Source organism: Dipodomys spectabilis, unplaced genomic scaffold, assembly GCF_019054845.1.
Source record: "Dipodomys spectabilis isolate Male_0828 unplaced genomic scaffold, ASM1905484v1 ptg000026l, whole genome shotgun sequence".
Lineage (NCBI taxonomy): Eukaryota > Metazoa > Chordata > Mammalia > Rodentia > Heteromyidae > Dipodomys > Dipodomys spectabilis.
Window position 1 is genome coordinate 5,442,549 of NW_024870703.1, and position 26,052 is coordinate 5,468,600.

General features: G+C 36.9%; 1 protein-coding gene across 1 annotated transcript; it reads left to right on the top strand.

Annotated features, from left to right (window-relative positions):
* The first annotated feature begins 2 nt into the window (after positions 1-2).
* Pigf (phosphatidylinositol glycan anchor biosynthesis class F) lies at positions 3-25,974 on the top strand. The gene is made up of 6 exons (XM_042675553.1): positions 3-444; positions 2,193-2,441; positions 3,959-4,050; positions 5,831-5,947; positions 11,633-11,741; positions 25,665-25,974. Exons 2-6 carry the CDS (start codon positions 2,214-2,216, stop codon positions 25,776-25,778), a joined length of 660 nt encoding a protein of 219 aa, XP_042531487.1. The 5' UTR covers positions 3-444; positions 2,193-2,213; the 3' UTR covers positions 25,779-25,974.
* The last annotated feature ends 78 nt before the right edge of the window (positions 25,975-26,052 follow it).

A 26,052-nucleotide genomic window follows, 5' to 3' on the forward strand; every position in this document is an offset into this window, starting at 1 on the left:
CTGCGCAAGTCTACGGCAGCCGGTCCCACCTGATGCCGTGGGTTTTCTTCTCTCCCGCCTTCCGTAGGTGATCGCTGCTCCACTCTCCGCGCATGATCACCACCGCGGGAGCACCCCACGCCGGTGGCTGTGGCAGACGCCGCGGTCCTTCGCGCCCCGCTCTAGTGTCCCCCTTCCGGCTGAGCGCGAGCTGCCAGGCAGAACGAGCCCTTTTCCGATCCGAGTATTTGTCTGAGTCTCTCAGTCCCCGCGTCCCCGCACCTGTGCCCTTTGATGACGTCCCTCATCCGGCTCCTCGCGGACCGCACTCGGCTGGCTGGGACAGGATCCGGGTCCCGCGCGGCCGGGGGGCGGGGCTGAGCCGCAGTCGCTGGCCGGCGCCCACAGGTGGACAGCTTGGAGGACCCTAAAGGCCTTGCCTGTCACAGCGCCTACCCTGGCCAGGTTAGAACGCGACGCCCCGTCGGCGGCCTCGCGATGGCTTGCGCGCTCCGGGAAGCTCGGGGACCGCCGTGGGCGGGGGTCTGCGGAAGGGCGTGCCCCTCACCTGCTTCATTCTGGAAGAATCAGGGTCTGGGTACCGCTCGCTGAGGGAGGTTCGTGTACGCCAATGGCAGCTGGGATTCTGAGAGTGGCCCAAGTAGGGGGTTTCTCCTGAAAGGATGGATTCCCGATCACCCCGCCTGGCCCACAATGGTGGGGGGTAAAACCTACGAAGCTTCCTTCGTCGCCTCTTTCTCTCGATTCTTTTCCCAACCCTTTGGGTGTTATCTTCGTATTAAAGAGACAAGGCTTGGAAGTGATTTACAGTGTGTTTCCTTGTGCTAACCTGTTCATCCTGTTTCCTAGTCAGTAAAATATTTGCCTTTGACAAATAATTATTTAGTGAGTTTAATGAGGGCTATTAGGACCATGCCCAGATTTGCCCTTAGTAGCACGTGCGTGAGCTACTATGCGAAATCTGCCATGTTTCCGTTTTAGGGGACCTTCACCACAGTGTGACATTGACTAAGCTCCTCAGTTAATACTCAATACTAGGTAATCTAAATATGTGTGTTTAGAGATAGTAAACCCCCTCCCCCTCCACTCATTCTGCTTTTGATTACAGTTTAGCACCTGCTAGATTGTAAGACTGCCAGAAAACCACGCAGACATCCAGGTACAGAGAACAAAGAAAGGTTTATTGTGGGAAAGGAACCGACCAAGACCCCTTCTCACAAGGGAGAAGTGAGAAGAAGCACTGGCTATTGTCTGAAATGACCCATATAACCTAGAAGGTTTAGGAGGGCCTAGAAGGGGCTAGAAGGCGGAGACTCTGGTGTGGACCTGTGGACATGAGAGCCAGGGCTTCATCAGGATTTATGACTGTTGTCCAAATAGTAGATAAGGGGTCCTGCAACTGCCCAGACCTGAAGGTCACTCTTGAGGGGCTCTTGTTGCCTTATATGGTGGTAGCTGCCCCAGAGAAGTGCCATCCCAAGGTAAAGGGGGTTGGAAGTTGATTGTTTATTACCTTTACTACATGGGTCTAGTGTTGCTTAGGAAGGGAGCATGCTAAGCTGTGGAGAAGAGAAGTATACTAAGCTATGGGAAGGGAGCTAACTTCGCTAACAGCACCTGTTACTGTGGTCGTCGTTTTGATATGTCTGGAACATTATGAACACAATTTAGCATAATGCTCATCTAACTATTGCCCAAGCCAACATTTGAGTAGTTAAGTGTGTACTTGGTGATATGTGTCGTTTGCTAGAGGAGGTGAAGAACTGTGATATGGGACCAGAGTTAAAAATCAGAACTAACTTAGCCAAGATATATCCATGGGTTATATTAACAACTGGGAAGATCACTCAGTCCATGCAACTGATTTTATCTTCATGATTTTTGGAAAAGAAGTGAAATGAATTTCTTAATCCTAAAACATGATCCTTTGCAGAAACCGTTACAAATACTTAAGAATCCAGTAAAATTGCCCTTTTTAGTCTCTGAGATATATTTGCACCATTTTAGATCTAAAATAACACAGAATGTTGTTTCCATGTGCATTTACACAGATGCATCTGCCTCTAACAGATAACATTGCTTTGAAAATGATCTGTTGACTGTAGAAACTGACTTCATGGCTTAGTTTTAGAAGCATTTAAGACAATGGGAAAATTATTGTTACATGTTTTTCTTAATTTTTTTTTCATTAGATAACTATCCAAGAAAGCATCATGAAAGATAGTGATATCAAGAAGCTATTTTATATGCATCTTTTGTGCATATTTTCCATTATCCTAAGCACCTTCATTCCATCATTCTTCTTGGAGAACTTTTCAGTATTAGAAACTCACTTGCTGTGGTTGTGCATATGCTCTGTTTCTGTAACTGCCATCAATCTCCTATTATACTTCATTGTGAAACCAAATGTATCCTCTAAAAGAAGTTCACTGTCATATAAGGTAAGATTTACTACTTGATAACCAATTTTTGGATTTTTTTTCTTTTTTTGTTTGTCATGGGGCTTGAATTCTGAGACTGCTATCCCTCAGCTCTTCAACTCAAGGCTAGCGCTCTACCACTTGAGCCACAGTGCCACTTCCATTTTTTGTAATGTAAGGATATTAGTCTTCATTGAGTTATATATAGTGGGTAAAGGAGCCTGGTGTGTGTGTGTGTGTGTGTGTGTGTGTGTGTGTGTGTGTGTGTGTGTGTGTGTGTGTGTGTGTGTGTTTGTTGCTGGGGCTTGAACTCAGGGCCTATATGATGTTTTCTCCCATGGCTGCATGCTACCACTTGAGCCACACTTCCACTTCCAACTTTTGGGTGGTTAATTGGAGGTAAGAGTGAATATCATTGATTTTCATAACCTGTTTGGCTTTGTACCTTGATCCTCAGATCTCAGCCTCCCCAGTAGTTAGGATTATGCAAATAAGCAAATATGGCACCTGCTACTTGTTGCCCACAGTGTTTGATAGATCCTTAACATGCATTGATTGTGGAATTATGACTTCTTCAATGGTCATAATACATACATTCTGAGTCTGTATAATATTGTTTTATTTATAGATGATAAATACATGTTACTATCAATCTTACTTTGTAAGATACTGCAGTTTTCACTTATTTTTATACTTTTTAAAGACAGTGGGTTTTTCTTTTCCTTTTTTTTTCCAAAATAAGAAATTCCAAAATAAGTCATTGTAGTAACTTATTTCCAACATGCCTTTCATGACTAAATGGTTGAGCTTTTCAGATATTAGAATTAATTTTCTGGAATATTCACTGCACTATAACAATTCACTATTACTTTAATAAAAGCCTCACCTAACCTTGATTATTATATATCAGTTCGCTGTTACACAATTTAAAACACCTTTACTCCCTTATTTAAAAAGCTTATTGTGTGTTTCTTTCATTAATTTTCTTATGTTTCAAACCAAGCATTTCCCCCTACCTGGTGGACTTGTAGAAGTCATACTGTAATATGAATATGATGTGGGAAATTTTGTAATTTTCCCAGGCATTCTAAAATGAAAACAATTTTTATATTGTAATTAGTATTTTCTACAGATATTTCGCTATCTTTTGTGTGTGTGTGTGTGTGTGTGTGTGTGGGCATGCATGTGTGGCCTAGCTCTAGTTATCAATCACTAGTTATCAGTTTCATGAGTTTTGGTTAGGTAGCACGTAACTCAATACCTAGCATAGAAATGGAAACGCTTTTTGACTCACATTGGCTGAATGGTAAAATATGGATGTATGTGTGATACTTGCCTTGTAAGCATTTTTACAGTCTATGTTAAGGGCTGTGTGTGTACCTGAGCACAGACCTGCGATCTGACTTGAGAATGCCCAGCAAAGAACATGGAAGTGTTTCACATGTTATGGGAACAGGTTGTATTTGTAGATAAAATCTAAGGATTTATGGTCATATCAGCATGTTCTCAAGTTTTCATATTACTGATTTCTCTTTTAGGTAGCCAGATTTTTGAAATGCTGTATCTACTTTTTAATATCTTGTCTCTTCCTTCATGTGATTTTTGTTCTGTATGGAGCGCCACTCTTAGAGTAAGTTTGAAATTTTTACTTTAGATTCATATTTTTTTTAAATTTAATTTTTTTTGTGAACATACTGTACAGAGGGGTTACAATTACATGGGCAGGATAATGCGTACATTTCTTATCAAGCATTGCAGCCTCCTCCTTTGTTTACCCTTCACATCCCTTTCCTACCTCCCCCCTACCCTCCCTCCACCCAATCCTCCCCCCCACCAACGTTGTAAAGCTTTAGATTCATATTTTAAAACATTCATTTACTAAATAAAATGTGTGCAAACCCTGTTGACAAGTAGAGAAAAACCATAGTGTGTTCAATTAATGCATCAAGGTAGGATAACATCAGTATCCCCTTTTTAGCACAGTGATTGTTTTTTGAAAACAGTAGGATAACTTCAAATTCACTAACTGCATATTTATTAGTGTAGTTTTATATGTTTATGCTTTTAGAAACCTCTAAGGAAACTCACTATCATCTGTATGAGTTCCTTTTAACTTGTATACTAAGGCCTACTAAATGTGATTCTAAAGTACTTGAAAGAATTTGTTTTCCTAAGGAAAGTCAATAGCAATATTCAAATAGTTAAGAAACTCATGTTTGTAAATAAAATTTAATACAGTACTTTTTCAAAATTGGCCAATTTCAAATTAGTGGGAACAAAAATCCACAAATAATTCTTCTATAATATTTACTGTAATTTGGAAAGCTTCTGTTTAGCATTAAAGAATGATCATGATGAAATGAACGTGTAGTGTGCACACACACACACACAAACATGTGCACAGCTATGTGTACAGTTAGATGTATTTGTGTGTAATTGCATCTACACAACATTAAACAGGTTATTCTTTTTCTATTTTTATTTTGTTTTATTGGTGTTAATACTGGGGCTTGAATTAAGAGCCTTCCATTGTTCCTTATCTTTTTTGCTCAGTTCTAGTTATCACTGAGTCAGAGCTCCATTACTGACTTCTTGCCCCACATGGCTTTGAACTGTGATTCTCAGATCTTAACATCCTGAATAGTAAGGATTACAGGCATGAGCCATGGGCAACCTGCTCCAGGTTATTCTTTTGTAGACAGGGGAAGGCAAGAACTTTGCCATGGAAAATGATAGATTTTGTCTAATCCATCTTAGAATGAATGAGTGGAACAATAATTCCCAAAATATGGTCTTTGAGCTAGCAACACGAACATTTTATCAAAATGCAAATTCTTGGGCATCAATCAGAAACTCTAGAAAAGAGCTCCCCAACTTTTTAGTTTAAGCTGTCCAGGTAATTCCCAAATAAAGTCGAACCATTGATTGCAGAGAAAGTTCTAGGGACTATTAGACAAGATGGTTAATTATTTAGATTCGAGATTTCTTGAAACAGGCAACTCAGTTTGCATCTTAGAGATTTTTGTGTTTTTGAGATCTATTATTAAAACTAGATATTTGCTAGCTAGCTTTTTTGGGGGGTAAGGGAGGAGGTTGTTCCTTGAGCCTCTCTGTACTCCAGACTAGCACTCTACCACTTGCTTTTTCTATTTATGTGGTACTGAGGGATCAAACCCATGGCTTCATGCATGGTAGGCAAGCACTTTACCACTAAGCTACATTCCCATCCCTGCTAGCTAGTTTTTTAAAGTTGTATTTCGGTAATAAGAATTTATAGTCATCATTTTGGTGGGATTCATATAACCTTTTAAAGTATACGAATATTTTTATGTTATATGTATTTGGGTAACAAAGATTATGTATGTGTGTATATTTATGTACATTTAACATTTGTTTTTTTCCCTCCCTAGGCTGGTGTTGGAAACATTTTCATTTGCAGTTATTTTGTCTACTTTTACTGTTGTACCTTGTTTATGTTTACTAGGACCAAACCTCAAAGCATGGCTAAGAGTCTTCAGTAAAAATGGGTAAGTTTCAGTATTATATTAGTAATGTTCGTAATTAAAAAGCAGTGATTTTTAGCATTGTATAGTTTTCAGAGATGCCAGTACAGTTGGAGAATAGAGACTGGAACAAATGGTTTGTTTTCTGCAGGCAGAACTGCAGCTCTTCTCTTTATGTTAAAACACATTGAAAATAGTAGTATAGCATATTACTTAATTAAATGAATAATTAAATTAAATATTACTAACTTCTTTGAAACATACTGGGTACTTTGACACTATGATAAAATACTACAAATAAAATTATTTTACATACATTTTCCAATAGGTAGAAATGGGAAACATAATCTTAAAATATTTCATGTAACAGTAACGTTTTCTTTAGCCTTTGGTAAGATACCAGAGTACCAATTTACAGGATATATATTTTCAGCATAGCTAAGTTAAAATTTTAACTTCTTCAAAAGCATTGAAATGATACATACTAGAAATGGTTGAATCCTAACTAAGAAAGCTAGAAGATTATTTGGTTCCCATAATTTTGTCCTTCTAATCAGCCAGAAGCAAAAACTTTTTGGGCATATACTGTGTGTTCTATATTGTGCTAAGCTCTATGTGGCTTCTAAAGTACTAGGAAAAATCCCTCCTTCAGCCACCAGGTACTTGCCTGCTCTAGGAATAAGAATGGACCAAGCCAATGGTGCATAATAGAACAGTTACTGGCATAGGAACAGAGGAGAAGGGAAACCAGTGGCTGGGAAGGGGAATGAACTCTTGACCTTGAATTAGGATGTGGTGAGACCAAGAAGAAAGGGAAACATACCAAGTGCTACTATGTTGAAAATGAATTATTACAACTTGTGGTTGGGAATGGGAAGGAAAAACAGAGAGACAGTAAGGGAAGGAATGACATTGTCCAAAAGAAATGTACTCATTACTTGATTTATGTGACTGTCTCCCCTCTTTACAGCACCTTTATAATGACAATAAAATTTATTTAAAAAGCATAGAAATGGAAATTAACTTGGTATTTTTATCTAATTTGAAAGTTTAAATCCAAGGAGAGCAGAGGATATATGCTGCATAACTTGACTCCATGAATTAGTACTGTTCATTCTTTTTAGAACCATTCATAAAGTCTTCAGGAAACAAAAGTGTAACAACTAAAATTTAATTTTTTTTTTTTTTGCCAGTACTGGTGCTGTGAACTCAGCCTGGGTCTTGTCCCTTAGTATCAGTACTCTTACCTTTTGAGCTATTGCTTGCCAGTGCTCTACCTTTTAAGCCACAGCTTCACTTTCAGCTTTTTTTTTTTTATATCATCAACTGGAGGGAAGAATCTCATGAACTTTCTTGTTCAGGCTGGATTAGAACTGAGATCCTCATCTCTCAGCCTCCTGAGTAGCTTGAATTATAGATTTGAGCCACTAGTGCCTAGCCATTAAAATCTTTTCCCACATTGAATGATTGAATAGTGTTGGCACTCTTGTTCAAAATCAACTAATCATAAACACATGGTATTTGTTTGTTATTTTTTTATTTTTTATTTTTCCTATTGGTCGTGGGACTTGAACTCTGGGGCTGGGCGCTACTCCTCAGCTCTTCAGCTCAAGGCTAGTGCTCTACCACTTGAGCCACAGTGCCACTTCCGGTTTTCTAGTGGTTTATTGGAGATAAGAGTCTCATGGACTTTCTTGCCTGGGCTGGCTTTGAACCACGATCCTCAGATCTCAGCCACCTGAGTAGCTAGGATTACAGGCCTGAGCCACTGGTGCTCAACTTTATTATTTTGAGACAAGGTCTCACTATGTAGGCTGCCTAGAGTTCTCAGTCTTCCTCCTACCTCAGCTTCCTGAATTCTGGAATTATAGGCATGTACCTTTATTACAAAAGAATTTGGCTAGTGGTGGCTCACATCTGTAATCCTAGCTACTCAGGAAGCTGACATCATCTGGAGGATCACAGTTTGAATCTAGCTCAGGCAGAAAAATTAACTAGCAAAAAAGCTGAGCTAGAAGCATGGCTCAAATGGTAGAGCACCAGCCAAGCAAGCTCTAGGCCATGAGTTCAAACTCTAGAATGGGCAAAACAAAATAAAAATAGGTACTATAAAGTAACTCAAAGACAAAAAAGTCATTTGGTTTCTTAAAATATTCTACTAAATTCTTATTGATACACATTAATATTGTGTATCAATATTAATAATAATTGACTTACTGTATTATATTTATGTAATTCATAATGTAGTCAGCTAACATAATTGAATTGAATATTAGCGAATATTTATAATTTAAGTCAGTTTATTGTCTAACATTGTAATTGTTATGTTTTGTTTTCATTTGTAGGCTTTTTTGTTTTTTTGTTTATTTCTGCCAGTCCTGGTGCTTGAACTCAGGGCCTGGGCACTGTCCCTGAGCTTCTTTTGCTCAGGGCTAGCAACTCTACCACGTGAGCTACAGCGCAACTTCTGGCTTTTTCTGTGTGTGTGGTAGGGAGGAATCAAATCCAGAGCTTCATGCATGATAGGCAAGCACTCTACCACTATGCCACGTTTTCAGTGGCTTTTTGTAAAGGAGAGTAGTAATCATTTGTAAACCTGTTTTTCATTGATGTTTGATTTTTGATTTATCTGTTCTTTGTGCTGTTATTTGAAGGCATAAGTTAGAATCTGATGACTTTTGCTTAGCTAAATAGGTTCTTGAATAGGATGAAACGTATCTGAGGTGATCTTGCCAAGGTGAAAATACTCAATACAAATTAATCTAATATACAAAACCATAGAGCTTTTTGTCATTTTTGTATTAAAATACATTTTATATTGAGAGAACTATTGTGGACATTAAGAATAAAGAGTTAGGCTTGGCACCAGTGACACACACCTGTAATCCTAGCTACTCATAGGACAAGTTTGGAGGATGGTGGTTAACCTAGGTTGAAAAGTGTGTTAGACTCCATCTCTGAAATAACTAGCAAAAAGTAGGGCTGCAGACCTGGCTAAAATGGTAAAGTGTCAACTAGGCAAGAAGAGAGACAGTTATTTAAAGAATAGATTATTAGCCGGGCGCTGGTGGCTCACGCCTGTAATCCTAGCTACCCAGGAGGCTGAGATCTGAGAATCACGGTTCAAAGCCAGCCCGGGCAGGAAAGTCCGTGAGACTCTTATCTCCAATAAACCACTAGAAAACCAGAAGTGGCGCTGTAGCTCAAGTGGTAGAGCGCTCGCCTTGAGCTGAAGAGCGCAGGGACAGCGCCCAGGCCCAGAGTTCAAGCCCCATGACCGACAAAAAAAAAAAAAAAGAATAGATTATTTAGCCTGAATGTGGGCTCAAAATCTAGTGACAGAGAAGAAATGATTTTAATAATCATTGATGGAGAAGGAAAAAATTTATATTGGTATGTTGTAAAATATTTTTAGCCACTAGGAGGAGTGGTACAGAGTCTCTTTTAGATGAAGAGATGCATAGTTTCAAAGCTTAAATCCATTTGAACATTGTTTTGTGGGATCCTATCCAAGCAATCGGTTTTTCTAGAATATAGGAGGCTAATATTTGGTATAACGAATTCCAGTTGTGATAAATAATTTGAACACGTATTTGAACTTTATTGTCACAGAGAGTGGTCTATAATATTTAGTCACTTTTCAAGTTTATTTGCATTAGAACAGCAAACCATTCTGTTCTCAACCATATTGATTATGTGTGTCTGTTCAATAATTATGACAGAGTTATCCAACAAGATCAAATTTAGATGTCTTTGGAAACATAAAATGAGAATAAACCAGTGTCCATGCTACAAGGAATTAGTTGAAAGTAATTTACCTGACTCATTTCTTTTTATATTGATTTTTTTTGTTTCAAAAGAATGTATGAATGCAAATACTCATATTTTTAATATATTATATTTAATACACATACAGTAAACATATGAATTATGTATTTATTGCAGTACTGAGAATTGAAGTTAGGGCCACTTGAAATAAGCCTCACATCAAAATATATACATTTTTAGGCAGATACCAGTGACTTATACCTATAATCCTCACTATTTGAAGACTGAAGGCAGGAAGATTGTGGTTAGAGGACAGCCTAGGCAAAAAAAATCCACCAACACCCCTTCTCAACTGGTAGTTGAGAGTGATGGTGCCTGCCTATCTTCCCAGCTACAGTGGGGAGCTTAAAATAGTTCTTTTGGTTATAAGTGCCTACCTGGGCGGGAAGTGAGATGTGACCTTTCACAAAAACGACTAGTGTAGCCCGGTGCTGGTGGCTCACACCTATAATTCTAGCAACTCAGGAGGCTGAGATCGGAGGATCATGGTTTGACGCCTACCAGGGCAGGAAGTCCGTGAAACTTATTTCCAACTAATTACAGAAAAAGCTAGAAGTGGTACTGTGGCTCAAGTTGTAGAGTGCTATCCTTGAGCAAAAAGGAGCTCAGGGACAGTGTCCAGGTCCAGAATTGAAGTCCCAGGACCTGCAAAAAATAAAATAACCAATGCAAAAAAAGTGGACGCACCTGGGCATTGGTGGCTTATGTCTGTAATCCTAGCTACTTAAGAGGCTGAGATACAAGGATCGAAATCCACCATGGGTAGTAAAGTCTGAGACTTATTGCCAACTGGTGGTTAATTGGCAATAACCTTCCACAAGTAGAAGTGTGGCTCAGGTGATAGAGCCTTAGGCAAAAGAGCTAAAGAACAGTGACCAGGCCCTGAGTTCAAGCTCCAATACTAGCACATTAAAAATAAAAGGTGGTGCTTCTGGTGATGGAAGCATGGCTCGGTGGTAGATCCTGTCTGACAACTGTAAGGCCCCGTGTTGAGCCCCAGTACCACCAAACAATACAAATAGTTAGATAAAAATATACATATGAATTTTAATAGTAAAAATACATTTCAGATTCAATTACAGTAAAATATAGGAAGTTAAAGATCTAATAATGCAATAATTAGTCATCATGTTCTGTATTTAAGTAATTTAGTTTTATATTCTAATTTGTCTACTTCTAATTGTCTATAATTATTGTAAATTTGCATATAATATATAAGCGATTTTAAAACAAAAGGGTTAAATGAATCCTGATGCGTAACTTGCTTTCTTCCACTGACATGTTTCAAGCATCTCTCTGTGTATGAGTGTGTAATCTAGCTCTTCTTACATAGTATCAATAGTATTATGTGTGTTGTAATTGTACAAATTGTGATTCAAGTTTTATAACTGTAATTGTTCTTTCATAATGTTTGACTCTCAGTACATTGTTTAGTACTTTTCCATTGGAAATACATTTATGCCTTGACAGTTATTAAGGATTCACAATGAATCTCTAAATGTTAAATTTAGTTTTTTTGTTTTGTTTTGTTTTTTTTGGTTGGTCGTGGGGCTTGAACCCTGGGCCTGGGTGCTGTCCCTCAGCTCTTCAGCTCAAAACAAGTGCTCTACCACTTGAGCCACAGCACCATTTCCAGTTTTCTGGTGGTTTATTGGAGATAAGAGTTTCAGGGGCTTTCCTGCCCTGTCTGGCTTTGAACTGCGATCCTCAGATTTCAGCCTCCTGAGTAGCTAGGATTACAGGCATTTGCCACCAGTGCCTGGCTAGTTGTTCATTTTTAATGAACAGAAAGTATATGTATAGTGTTAATTTGTGCTACTGTTTATTTGCTTCTCTAGCTAAATACAGAACCCCAGTGACTTTCATGTTTGTGTTTTACAGAGTTAATTCCATTTGGGAGAACAGTCTCCAGATCACTACTATTTCTAGTTTTGTAGGAGCATGGCTCGGAGCATTTCCTATTCCACTGGATTGGGAAAGACCATGGCAGGTTGGTTTCAGTTACTTTCAACAACAAAATACATCTTGCACAGTGATAAGTGGATGAAACAAACTAGTACATATATGAAAACTGTTTTGTTGTTCAGTTAAGGGAAGATACTAGTTTCTCTGTCAGTGCTTCTTGGGACCTACATCAGTGCCATAGATATCTTGCCAGCACTTGGCTGTATCTTGCAGCACTATTTTGTCTACATGTATGCGTGAATAATAATATATGAATGCATATAGGCATCTTTGGTTGTTTTTAAACAATTAAGGTAGCAGTTGCAGAAATTCCCGCTTTACAACTTTTATACTTCTTTCAGGTCTTAGGTCATATTTTCTTTTTTTAAAAATTTATTGTAAAGGTGATGGATGGGGGTTACAGTTACATAAGTAAGGTAATGAGTACATTTCTTTTTAAACACTGTTACCCTCTCTCTCATTTTCTCCTCCTCTCCCCCAAGTTGTAAAGTCCATTTCCAACATAGTATCTAGTTAGTATCATTGTTGCATTAGCTCAATTTTTGTCCTGCTGTTTCTGTGATTCCCTTTCCCTTCCGCAGATCAAATAAGCTTCTATCTAAGACAAAGGGTACAGAAAACTAAAACAAAAACAAGAATAACTGCATACAAGGCATAATAAGAAACTTTTGTTTCCAATTCTTAGAGTTCATTTTGATACACTTCATTATATATATTTTCTTAACTCAGTGGCCAAATGTTGATCTTGAATATTCTTTAAAAATCATTTGGCAAGATAATTTTTTAAATAGAGATGTAGTATCAGAGGAAGCTTACAAACACCAGATTTTTCATTTTCAATCACAGTCAGGTATGAAGCCAGTGTGCTTGATAGAGTATTATCAGGAAAGTGCTCTTTTCATTTTCATGTGACAGATGATTTCCAAGGTCACTGAGCTAGTAGGTAGTAGATACATTTTTATCTTAATTTATAATGGCTTTGTTATTTGCTATTATTTAGTTACTTTAGGAGGTATAGTCATTTGGTTAATTGATAGTATTTTACCAAAAAAGGCACTGCTGTTATAAAAAAAACCTTTGTACCTACAGCATCATTAGTTTTTCTAACTATTTTCTTAGGATAATTTCTCCCAAATACAACTTTTGACTTTAAAAACTAAATGTACTCCTTTTCCAACAGGAAGATAATTTTTTCTAATCACAAAATTTAAGTAGTATAAAGAAGAAAGTTAAAAAATCTATTTAAAAAAATGTACCTAGGGCTGGAAAGGAGGCTTAGTGGTAAAACGCTTGCCTTGCATGCATGAGGCCCTGGGTTTGATTCCTCAGCACCACATAAGCAAAAAAGAAAAAAGCCGGAAGTGGTGCTATGGCTCAAGTGGTAGAGCGCTAGCCTTGAGCTGAAGAGCTGAGGGACAGCGCCCAGGCCCAGAGTTCAGGCCCCATGACCGGACCCAAAGAAATAAAAAGTAAAAAAAATAAAAATAAAAAAAAAATAATGTACCTAGATAAAACCACCACTTGTATTTTGGTGGTAATATTTCCGGCTTTATCCTTATGTAGATTCACAGATACGTGTTATTCAGAATCTTTTTTTCTTTCAATTGTATGAGCTCATTCTGTGTCAGTGAAAACTTACATATATGTAATCTTCTATTATTTTCATAAAATAATATATCAACATTTCATGAGTTGACATCTAGATTATCTACAGTTTTCATGCTTGATATTTTATTAATAATGGTTATAATCATAGCTAAAGAGATACCTTTGTTCAATTTTCTTTTTGGGATAAAATCCCAGGTAATGAATGATTGAATAAAATCTTCGGTAAGTATCTCACTTGCCAAATGTGGGATCCAGATTGTGTATCTTGAACTTCACTGCCCATAGGTCTGTTCTTTGTTCTTTCAGTTAGTTGTTCTATCTCCCATAGTTATTTATGCACATTTACTAAATTCTGAAGACTTCATCTTTTCTATTTTGATTATTTCTATTTTGATTGTTCACTATGGCATAGTAAATATGTGGAGTCACTGATACCAAATGCTCATAAAGGTTTTCTTTATGTATATTTGTCCATTTCTGTGGCATCTTATGGGAGGTGTTTATACTTAATCTTCATTCAGTAGAGCAATGAGTTCCTAATTGGAGGACACAGTTATTGAATACATAGAAAATTGTTTTAAATAATAGTAGATTTATTACTTAATTCATTAGTAATTTGTGGTTAGATTCATTAGTTAACTGTACAAATATTATAAAATAGAGCATCAGCTTTTAATGAGCTGGTAAAATAATATATAACTAATGTATCAGTTTGTAAATACATAGAACATTTTAGTTTGTAAAGGTTTGATGTTATACATATTTAAGTCTACTCTACAGAAATTTTTTAAAAATTTAAATAGATAGATGTGAGTTTAGGTTTGCTTAGAAAATATATGCTAATTGGGACTTGCGGTGTGGCTCAGGTGATAAAGTGCTTGCCTAGTAAGTGCTAGGCCTCAAGTTCAAATTCAGGCATTGCCAAAATAAAAAGCATGTGTGATGATTGTGTGTATATTAGTTATTTACAATTCAATTATCGTTTTAAGATTGTTCAGGCTTTTAGTTATTAACTCATTTTTGTACTTGGTAAAGAGTAAGCTGGATCCAGATAGACAGTATCACATTACTTTTAAATTATTAAACATTTTCGACTTGACTTTATAAGAAAATTTTCTAGGTGACATGTTGTTAGTCTTCATCATTAAGAATGTTTCATCCAGCAGGACTATTACGAATGGTTTAATTCTTTTGTACTGTTGGTTGTTTCTACAATAGTCCAAGTTAATGACTCATATATTAATTGGAATCCTTTTAAATTGTGATACATACTGGTGGGGAATAACAATCTGGATATGAAACTAAAATCTCCTATTCATATAATACTCACTTGACCCTTACCTTACAGTTATTTACTAATATCCTAGAGAAATGGTGAGGCATTCTTTTTTATTTTCAACCAACAGAGGTTTTCATGTGCTAATTATTTTAATAATTATGACCACAGAGGACAAAAACTCAGCGTGTCTCATGATGCTGACAGAATCTGTCTGACAAACAGTAAATCAGATAAGGGGATATGACATTTCTTAAAAGTGGAGACTTTTGCTCAAGGAGCATTTCATGACATGATAGTAGTGTGTACACTTCATTATCTAAAATATAGCATTATGAAGAGGAGATTTTGGTTCCTTGTTCTTTGTAGTTCAGTATGGTCATTATATATTTAGGGTAAAACATGCTTTTCTGGATTGTGATATCTTGTTTATATTCTAGCCAGAAACCAGAATAGAGCAGTTATAGCTTCTTTTAAAACACAAAGAACCCCACAATGACAGTTCCATTTTCTCTCCTTTGAACTTGAATCTTTTTTTTTTTTTGCCAGTCCTGGGACTTGAACTCAGGGCCTAGGCACTGTCCATAAGCCTCTTTTACTCTCTACCACTTGAGCCACAGCACCACTTCTGGCTTTTTCTTTTCTTTTTTTTTTTTTGGATCCAGTCGTGGGGCCTGAACTCTGGGCCTGGGCGCTGTCCCTGAGCTCTTCAGCTCAAGGCTAGCGCACTACCACTGGAGCCACAGTGCCACTTCTGGCTTTTTTTTTTTTTTTTTTTCTTATGTGGTGCTGAGGAATCGAACCCAGGGCCTCATGCATGCAAGGCAAGCGCTCTACCACTGAGCCACCTTCCCAGCTCCTTCTGGCTTTTTCTGTATATGTGGTACTGAGGAATTGAACCCAGGGCTTCATGCATGCTGGGCAAGCACTACCACTAAGCCATATTCTTAGCCCTCAAATCTAATTTTGTAGTATTCCTGAGGCCAAGCTTAATTGCCTAATGATTTGAATTGCATAATGAAAGGTTTAAAGGATATATGTGTGTGTGTGACTAAAAAGAACCATTAAACATATTAATCTCAGTGAAAAACTTATTAAATGATTTTAAGTAATGATAAATGGTGGGGCTACTGGAGGAATCCTTTACTTTGCAGAAGGAAACAAGAGCATTTGGTTAGAGATAATGGTAGGCTAACTGCTCACTACAGCACTGGTCATCCTTTTGTTGTTTAATGTGTAACTGCCTTCCACTCTTAGAGAAAACATAATTACTGATCAAATAAATATTCGGACTGCAGAAAACCTTTGTACATTATGATTCTTTAGCTGTTACAATTAGCTATTCATGAAGTAGCTGCTATTACTATACAAAGTATATAGTCTGTACAACAGACTTAAATAACAGGACTATTTGGTAACAGTTTAGATTCTGATTCAGGTTCAGATTTATTGTGTGTGTGCTGGTACTGGGGCTTGAACTCGGGGCCTGGGCACTATCCCTTAGCTTTTTCTACTCAAGACTGGTGTTCTACCACTTGAGCCATACCTTTACTCGCAATATGCTTTTACGTAGTTTATAAAATAGGTAGTTATGAGCTTTTCATGTAGAAAATGACTTAATTATTAAAATACAAACTGGTATTTCATGTTATAAAAAATTAGTGGGAGATTAAGAAATGATGGTGGTTATTACTACTTTTTGGTGCTACTAGGGTTTGAGCTCGTGTTTCACTGCTTGAGGCACACACCAGTCATTTATTTATGTTGTCCAGTTAGGGTCTTTTGCTTTTGCCTGGACTGGCCTCAGACTATAATCTTCTTACTTCTGCCTCTCACATAGTTGGGATTACATGGTGTACTACCATGTCCTACTTGTTTTTGAGATAGTGTCTAACTTTTTTTTTGTCCAGGCTTTCCTAGAACTTTTACTTTCCCACCTCTACATCCCACATAACTGGGATTACAGGTGTGAGCTTTGGTGTTGATTATTCTGAACAAAGGAAATTAATCACGTTTCATTCATAATAGGTTAAGAGCTCTGGCATCAGATTACTGGGTTCAAATTCTGGCTCTGCTACTAGTTAGTGAGAATTAAGTAATGCATCCTTCTAAAATACTTAGCTCAACACTCGGCACATAGTACTGCTTAATTCACGTGATGAGCATTATGACCTATAAAAGGATTGGCTAATGCCCGGGCGCTTGTGACTCACGCCTTTATTCCTAGCCACTCAGGAGGCTGAGATCTGAGGTTCAAAGCCAGCCTGGGCAGGAAAGCCTGTGAGACTCTTATCTCCAGTTTTATAAACCACTCAGAAAACCAGAAGTGGCACTGTGGTTCAAGTGGTAGAGTGCTAGAGCAATAGCCTTGAGCTGAAGAGCTGAGGGACAGCGCCCAGGCCCAGAGTTCAAGCCCCACAACGACAAAAAAAAAAAAAAGGGATTGGCTTAATGACTATACTTAAAATTTTAAAAAGCCCTTCACAGTCCATTATATATTGAGTTCTTGTGTGTTAAGACTATAATTGTCTTTGTTACCTTACTCTTTCTTGGCCCAACAGTCCTTCAGTTAGAGTTGACTATTATGTCTTTATATTTTTGTTATTTTAAGCCAATTTATTGTGGTATTTGGATTTCACTTAGTTTTCAATCTTGTTTTACATTTCAGGTAATAGAAAAGAACATGGTAAAATTTGGATCTCTGTGTACTAGCCCTGGGGCTTGGCAACATCACAAAGTGATTTAATCCCAATAACTGCAGTGCAAAGTACATTTCATTCTCATTTTTATTCATCAGAGTCAAAGTGTGGGAAAGGAGGAGTATACATCTTGCTTAACAATACTGAGGTTAGAGGAAAACTTGGGAGCCAGACAAGATCCCTGCTGTATCATGCTCTTCTTTTTTATTTTAAAAGGGTCATAGCTTATGTATATCTGGAATTGCTCAAGTAGCTATTTTTTCTTCTTCCCAACATTGTTTCCTCCAAATGCTATGACCACTCTGATGTGTATCTTAGACCATGATTTAATACATTTATAGAAAAATATTTAAAGCTATTAGGCAATGTTTTTGTGCCTGAAAAACCCACAAATGACCTTAAACTATGGGCTTCAGTGGTACTGTCTCTAAAAAGAAATTGAATCAGATAATCAAATCTGTTCTTGGATACTTATTTTGTTGTTACTTTTTAAAAAGCTATGTAGCTCAGACTCTTTGAACTCTATATGTAGTCTTGAACATTCTGGAATTGTGAGCATGCAATGCCAGCCCAACTCTCTTGTTTTTTTTGTTGTTTTTGTGCTAGTACTTTGCCTTTGGATATAATGGTGGAGCTCTACCACTTGGACCTCACCTTCACTTCTGGCTTTTTGCAGGTTAATTGGAGATACAAAATATCTCAGATTTTGTCTTTTGGGACTGGCTTCAAAATATGATTCCCAGATCTCAGCCTTCTAAGTAGCTAGGGTTATAGGCATGAGCCACTGGCACCTGGCTTTCTTATTTCTTATAAAGTTAATGGGTAAAATATAAACAATTGAATTTGACACTTGGATCTAAGATACTTTAGATTATTTTTGAAACACTTTTAAGCTATTTAGAAACTTTTGTATTTATTCTCACCAAATGCCAACTAAATGAAGCAGTTATATATAAAAATCCTTTCTTCTTCCAGCTTGCAATTAAAAATTTAATATTGGTGAAAAAGATATTCATTTTTAAAGTCACAGATGCCACAAATAATTCTTTCATAAAATTAGGGATTGTAGGATTGTAGGTAAATGAATTTCTATAAAATAGTGAATTCAGGAGGGATAAAACTAAGATTATAGACTCATTTGAAGAGTTGTGATTTAAAGTTAATTGGTATTTTTCTTACCAAGAGGATTATGCTTTATTTTTGGCCAAAATAAAAGATTAATGTAGAATTTATATGTTTCAACATGGAAAAGTGTATATTTAATCGACAGAAGATGGTTTGGGATTTATAAGGTATGTTCATGGTCAGCTAATTATATTCACATGCTCTGCAAGCAGGACTTTCATTGAAGGTTAATGCTAGCCATGTTAACTTCTTTACATGCATGTGTCCAGGACCATTTTGTGTTGGCTTGATGGAAATTCTATTTCAGAGACTACATGCCTCTTCATAACTTCGTAAGTCTTTATTCTTAATCTCAGGAGCATAGCTGCACACTGATGATCAGTGCAAATTTTCAAGTAGAGAAATGTAGCCAGATGCACAGCTTCACCTTCATGTGTATTCCTGAATCAGACAGCAGAATTTGCTGTAGGAACTTCTGGAAAAACTCTGTTGCTTTAAAACCACATTCAAAGGAAGCTGTGCCGGGTGCTGGTGGCTCACGCCTGTAATCCTATTTACTCAGGAGGCTGAGATCTGAGGATCGCGGTTCAAAGCCAGCCCAGGCAGGAAAGTCCGTGGTGCTGTGGCTCAAGTGGTAGAGCGCTCGTCTTGAGCTGAAGAGCTGAGGGACAGCGCCCAGGCCCAGAGTTCAAGCCCCATGACCGACAAAAAAAAAAAAAAAGGAAGCTATAAAGGACCATTTAGACAGTAGAAGGTCCAACGGGCTTTGAAAGATGGTTTTTATCATTTGTCAGGCAAAAGCTTTTGTGGCCCGCATAACACACATACACACACACACACACACACACACACGCACGCACGCACACACGCATTGAAAAGTAGCCTGTGATGCTGGGCGCCAGTGACTCATGCCTGTAATCCTAGCTATTCAGGAGGCTGAGATCTGAGGATCCCAGTTCAAAGCCAGCCTGGACAGGAAAGTCTGTGAAACTCTTATCTCCCAACTAATCACAGAAAATTCAGAAGTGGCATTGTGACTCAAGTGGTAGAGTGTTAGCCTTGAGCAAAAGGAGCTCAGAGATAGCTCAGAATTCAAGCCCCATGATTAGTTAAAAAAAATTATACTTGTACTTATTTAGAATTTAGTTTGTTTATACCTTGAGAGCTTGGCTTATAGTAGAGGCTCAATAAATAGTTTTAAATGAAAGGACTGAGCTAGGGGCTGGGAAGGTGGCTCAGTGGTAGAGGCCTTGCATGCCTGAGGCCCTGGGTTCAATTCCTCAGCACCACATAAGCAAAAAGAAAAAAACCAGAAGTGGTGCTGTGGCTCAAGTGGTAGAGTGCTAGCCTTGAGCTGAAGAGCTGAGGGATAGCGCCCAAGCCCAGAGTTCAAGTCCCATGACTGACCAAAAAAAAAAAAAAAAGAAAGGACTGAGCTATATATATGACTTTTAAAAAATAAGCCGTGTAGTGGCAAATGCCTGACTCCAGCCACTAGAGAAGGCTAAGACACAAGGACTACTGGAGCCAGCAGATGAGGGACAGCTCGAGTAACATAACGAAACTCGTGACTCCAAAAAATTAAAAATGAGTATGTTCCAGTACCTTGTTTCCATGTATGAAAATATAATAATAAGCCTGTTGAAATTGTTTTAAGGGGTAAGGGAGCGTGAGAGAGGGGGCGAGGTTGATTAGTTTACATTGAATATGTGAGTGGAGATGTCTTAACTTCTGTAAAACTAACACAGTAATAATAAACAAAAAATAAATTTATAATAAATGAACTAAAATGATACAAATACCTATCAGTGGTTTAAACAGAATCTATACTTAATTTTGCTTCCTAAAATCTATCAAATGGCAGCCAAGAGCAGGGAAGCACTCTTCTATTTCTGACGTGGGCTAGCTAGGTTGGTTAATGTAATAGCATGGGTGTCAATCTGAGATTTCCTTTTGTAAGCTTTGCCTCTCCAGATATTTCATGTGAAGAAGAACATATATTAGACATTACTGAATTACCAAGGTGAAAGGAATAAGTCCTATTAACCAGTACATCATTATACATGAACTAGTTTATTTCTTCTAAACTGTGAGCTCTACTTATCCTAGCGCTGTCAGTTACCTAACAAATACATTAGTGTTCTTGTTAAGCTCAAATTTTTTTAAGTTAAAAGATGTACTATACAGAATAATACTGGAACATGACATTTTACAGGTTTCACAACAAATTTCAAAACATTACTTCATTTAATATAGTGGCTCATATTTTAAGACAATAAGTACTATTTCTCTGTTTTGCAGATTGAGAAACTGAGGCTCAGTTAATAAGAGATCTGGAAAAGTCATATGGCTAATGAGGTCCTAAAACTCAGATTATCTTCAGTCCAATACTCTCAGTTGCTTTAAGAAACAAGTCATTGTATTTCAGTACAATTACTTTTCAACTTTTTGTTGAACATTTTAAACTAACTTCAAAAATTATTCTTACTATCTAATTTCTAATAAGTAATCACCATTAGAGGAAATCATAGCAGTTTATAACTGCCAGACAGTAATAACATACTACAGCAGCTGTTTTACAGAGTATCAAAACTTGCAAACATAATATTAATGACAAGTGTTCAGATTTCTTTTCACTTTATATATATATATATATATTAAAGGGACCTAAAGATGCTATGTGTATCACTGAAATTTATCCTTAAAATTTTGAAACCAAAAAGCAAATGGTTATGGTTAACAAAAAATTCTTATTGAGGAAGATTATCCAGAGCACAAGGATTCCTAACCACAGATTCTAGTCCACAGGTGGGCATCAGAGGTCTGAAATTATATGACAGTTTATACCTGTGAGAAGTATGAATTGTTAGATGTAATTCTTTTTTTTTTTTTGGTCGGTCATGGGGCTTGAACTCTGGGCCTAGATGCTGTCCCTCAGCTCTTCAGCTCAAGGCTAGTGCTCTACCACTTGAGCCACAGAACCACTTCTGGTTTTCTTGGTTAATTGGAGATAAGAGTCTCACAGTCTTTCCTGCCTGGGCTGGCTTTGAACCACAATCCTCAGATCTCAGCCTCCTGAGTAGCTAGGATTATAGACGTGAGCCACCAGCGCCTGGCTTGTTAGATATAATTTTAAATGATGTTTTAAAAGCAGTTATAGGAACACTTCTAGAGTACACTGGGGACTGATAATGCTTGGGACCATAATGGTAACTTACAGCATGAGATGCCTGTTTGGGTTATGATTGATTAGGGTTCAGATGTACCTGACCATGTGCAGCACAAGCACTATAGGATGGTTACAGAACACAGTACATTATCTCATCACTACAGCAACCCCAAGAGGCAGGAGAGGAAACCAACACACAGAAGGTGTAGATGGCTTACCCAGAGCCAAGACTCAAGTCCAGTCAATATAGCATCAAAATTCATGTTTCCAATCACTAGTCTATACCACTTAGAACATGATTGAAAAATACTGAACACTATTTGGGTATGTCAGCACATTTTCTTTCCTAAAATTTAAGCAATTCTACAGCAGTGCTGGTCAGAAGACAGCAGTGTGGCTTTGAGGTGTAAATTATACCTTTGTAACTTTACAGTATTTTTAGCAGCAATAATATTGACTTGCCTAGCAGAGAAAACATACACATTTGTATCTATATTATGAGCCATGCATTTGCTTTTTAGCTTACGAAGAAAAATTGTTTTATTTCTGAAAAAAGACATTATGGCACTATGTCCCCAACTCTATGCTATGTAATGTAAATTCTTTATTAATGATGATTATTTTATTGGTTTAAGTGAGGAAAAATCTATAATTTCAGTTGATTTAGAGAATGGACAATAATGGTGCCTGAAGTGACTTACTTTTCACATGATGTAGCCACTTATTATAATAGTTTATAAGTTATTTTTAATTCTAATAATTTTATATTTTGTTACATACATGTGTTGTTTCTTCTACTAGCAATTAAAAAATTTGAATTTATAAGAAACTGGCTTAAAAGATTGGCATTTTGGTTGTGAACACTTGTGGATGATTTCCTTTACACAAATGTTTGTGGTCTCAGGTTGTTTTTCTTAAAAAGAACAAAATTATACTCAGCCAGGTCAGATTATCATAATTTGGAAATACATTTCTAGCTATATAGCTGAGCTATCTGTTTAATAGATACTGTATCCCTTTTTTTTAATCAGTCATATTGGTGATATGGAGAATGTTATACAAACATCTCTATATGTGAGACAGGAAGTAGTTTAAGATAGAAAATGTTGAGATCTAATTTTTAAAAACTTGATTAATATAAGATGAATGACACATAAATATGAATTCTTTTGCCATGGGATAGTTTTTTTCAATTTTCAAAGAATTATAGTAAAGTTAGTAGGAAATTGCACTACTGGATTGCAAATGTTTTAAGCCTTAAATCCTTACTATATAAAACTTCTTAGCCAACATTTATTTCATTTCTGGCATTTTTTGGGGGTAAAGTATGACAGCTGTTTAAGGAATGTGTGTGGATGTATATGTGTAAGTTTAAGAACAAACAGCATGCTGAAATGACAAAGTGATTAAAAATAGAATTTAGCAACCCCAAAGTGGCATTTGGAACTTGGCTGGGATGTCTGAGAGATTGGTTATTCTCACACTTGGACAGTGAGATTTTGAGTGCAGGTGCTCACATTTTGCCACTGGTGAACAGTTTCACAGCAAAGTAAAGAATATTCTCCCAAATTTGTCATAGAATGTTAAAATAACAGCTACTATTGGAAGAAGTTGAGTGCTTTTCATAGATAGTAAACTATGCATATCATTTTATTTGTAACCCCAGGAATTAAGAAGGGACACTGTTAAAATAACAATCATTTAAAAAGCAATATCCAACAAACCAGTACTTAATATAGTATTTAAATTAATAATTAAAAACCAGATGGAAGCAGTATCTAAGATAATTCATCACAAATACCATTATAACCTGAATGGTTGTACTTATTAGAAATGATAATTCAACATGGGTAACCTAAAATGTACCTGTATGGATAGAATGTTTTTTTTTTTTCATATACAACCTTACTGGAAGCAGTGTATCTGCATTTACTAACAAAGCTCATGTTAATAAAATATTTCTAAAGTATATTATTTCCTAGATAACTCACTAGTTTGAAAGTCATTCCAGAGATTTGTCTGAATTTCTATTGAAACCTAAGCCTTTAATGAAGACATGCTTCTAAAAATAAGGCATTTTTCTACAATCTGCTTATGAATAGAAAACAAATCTTTGGTTTTTAGTTTAAGTGGCAAGAAATACTTTGCAAAAAGAAAGGCTAAATAAACAACACAAAGAGCTCTTAATAAGCAATGGGAAACTCCAAACCCCATCAAGGTCAATAGAGTACCTAAGGCACCTCAGGTTCAGATGATACAATCATCTTTGCTTAGAGTTTTAATAATCTATATACATGATTCTTACTGTCTGGAAAACATGAAAGGTCAGGTCCCACAATGATTTCTGTGAATGGGAAAGAAGAGAATGGTAAAAGCTGACAATTGGGTGAGACACTACAAAGTATCCCTTTCACCTCCTCTAATTGTAGTAAGATGAGGAAATTGAGGCCCAGTCCAGAAACAAGAAGTAATAACACTTTGTATGTCCAGGTTCCTAATCCATTTATCTTAGATTCCAGATTTCAATGCCTAGTAAATCAACTGTGAAAGGTTTCTGAGATGTAAGTTTGAAAAAAAAAATCCCCATCAAATCTCCAAAGGCAAATTGGAAATGCATAATACTTTACTGTCTTAATTCCTTTATACCATGTGTTGGACAACTTAGCTAATATGTTAATTGAGTTACACAATTCCTTTCAATTCTATCTAAAAATAGACAAAAATTAAATGAGAAATTACAGAAGATTCCATTTGAGCATACATAAGGCCATGAGACTTAATATGAATCACTGTTTCTTGGGAAGAAATAAGACATCCAATGTCCAGTTCTGAGAGAAAGCTCCTGGCTAGTTCTCCAGTAGGCTCTCCACTCTTCCATGGGGAAGCTCACATACAAGACAGTACATCATAGATTTGTGACTGATAGGAGCATTTAAGGCTGTCGTTTTCAAGTATCAGTGTTTAGTGTTCCATTACCCAATTTGTGCAGCAGACAAAGCTATAAGCGCAAGTCACAGAAATGAACAAAAGTCCACCAAAGATAAAGAAATCACCATTTAGGCTACAGCAGGTTCAAGTGTAAGAAAGTCTGGAAAAACTGGGTTAGATCATGCTTCTCTAAACTGCATTAGCTAGTTCCCACTAAAGCTCTGTTGCATGGCATTTGGTATAAGGCAGATCCACAGCAGATGAAGGAAAGAAGCTGAATTAGGTAACAGAACCCATTATTAAGATAGTTCACCTCTTAACACAATTCTATGACCTCTTTTCTCAGGTACAGATTAAAAACAACTCCAGCATACCAAACACACTTACAGATGAACATGAAAGTTTGCTTCCAATTTTTTTTTTTTTTAAAGCAGAGCCTTTCACCTAGGGACTAACAGAGCCTGCCTCTGGTTAAACCACATTATTTACTTCTGGCTTAATGTAATATTGGGAAAGGTAATACAACTGGAGAAAATAGGTGTTTGGAAGCTAGGAGTATCCACTTCACTTATACTCTAGGTGTACATCTAAGTTGTGGTTCTGTAACTTCTGTGGTTCCAACAGCTAGCTGAAGGGTGACATCTTTATTGTGGAAGCAGCTGCTGTCAAAGATTCCATGTAACATGCTTTGAGTCTAGGTTTTTCCTCTTTCGTGCAACTTACAGAGACTCTCCTGTGGTTTGGTCAGCATACACACTTGTTGTTTCATTTAATGTGCACAGTCAATGTGAAATTAAAAGAAAAAAATTATCACCTATTTCAGAAAGGTAAGTTGAGTAGAATGATGGCAGAGTCTGGCCCAGAATTTTAATTTGTAATTTTAGCATGTATCTCATGCAGTTTGGGAAGCATCAAACTAAATCTATTGCCAGAAGCCTTGTTACAGTTTAATGTACTTTAACTAAAATGTGTAAATTTTTTTTAGTGTTCATGATGAATGCATTTATGACCTTAGTACACTTTTGGCATTCTTAAAGGAAGCATGATAAGCTTTAATAGAGAAATATTTAGGTTACACTTAACTTGTGCTCAGGTAATAATAAAACATTTGTCCTTTTTGATTTCAATACATTCTGTCCTCAGGTATGGCCCATCTCCTGTACACTTGGAGCGACCTTTGGCTACGTGGCTGGCCTTATCATTTCACCACTCTGGATATACTGGAATAGAAAGCAACTGACATATAAGAACAATTAAGAGGAGCAAAGGGAGAAGATAATTCTTTGTGCAGATTCTGCAAGAGGTGTGCAGAAATGTAGATGGTCAAAGCCAAGCAGTTCCATTTACAGCACTGATTTTTATGTAGTTTCAACGTGATGTGATTGTAGCTTTTTAAACTATGAAACCCCTGAGAGATTGTACCTTCTAGTGGAAATAAAGTATTTATAATAGATTGTGGCTTCAGATGCTGTTTGCTGCTTCTTAGACCTTTAAGAAACATTCTTAATCAACTTCATAGAATTTTGAGGAC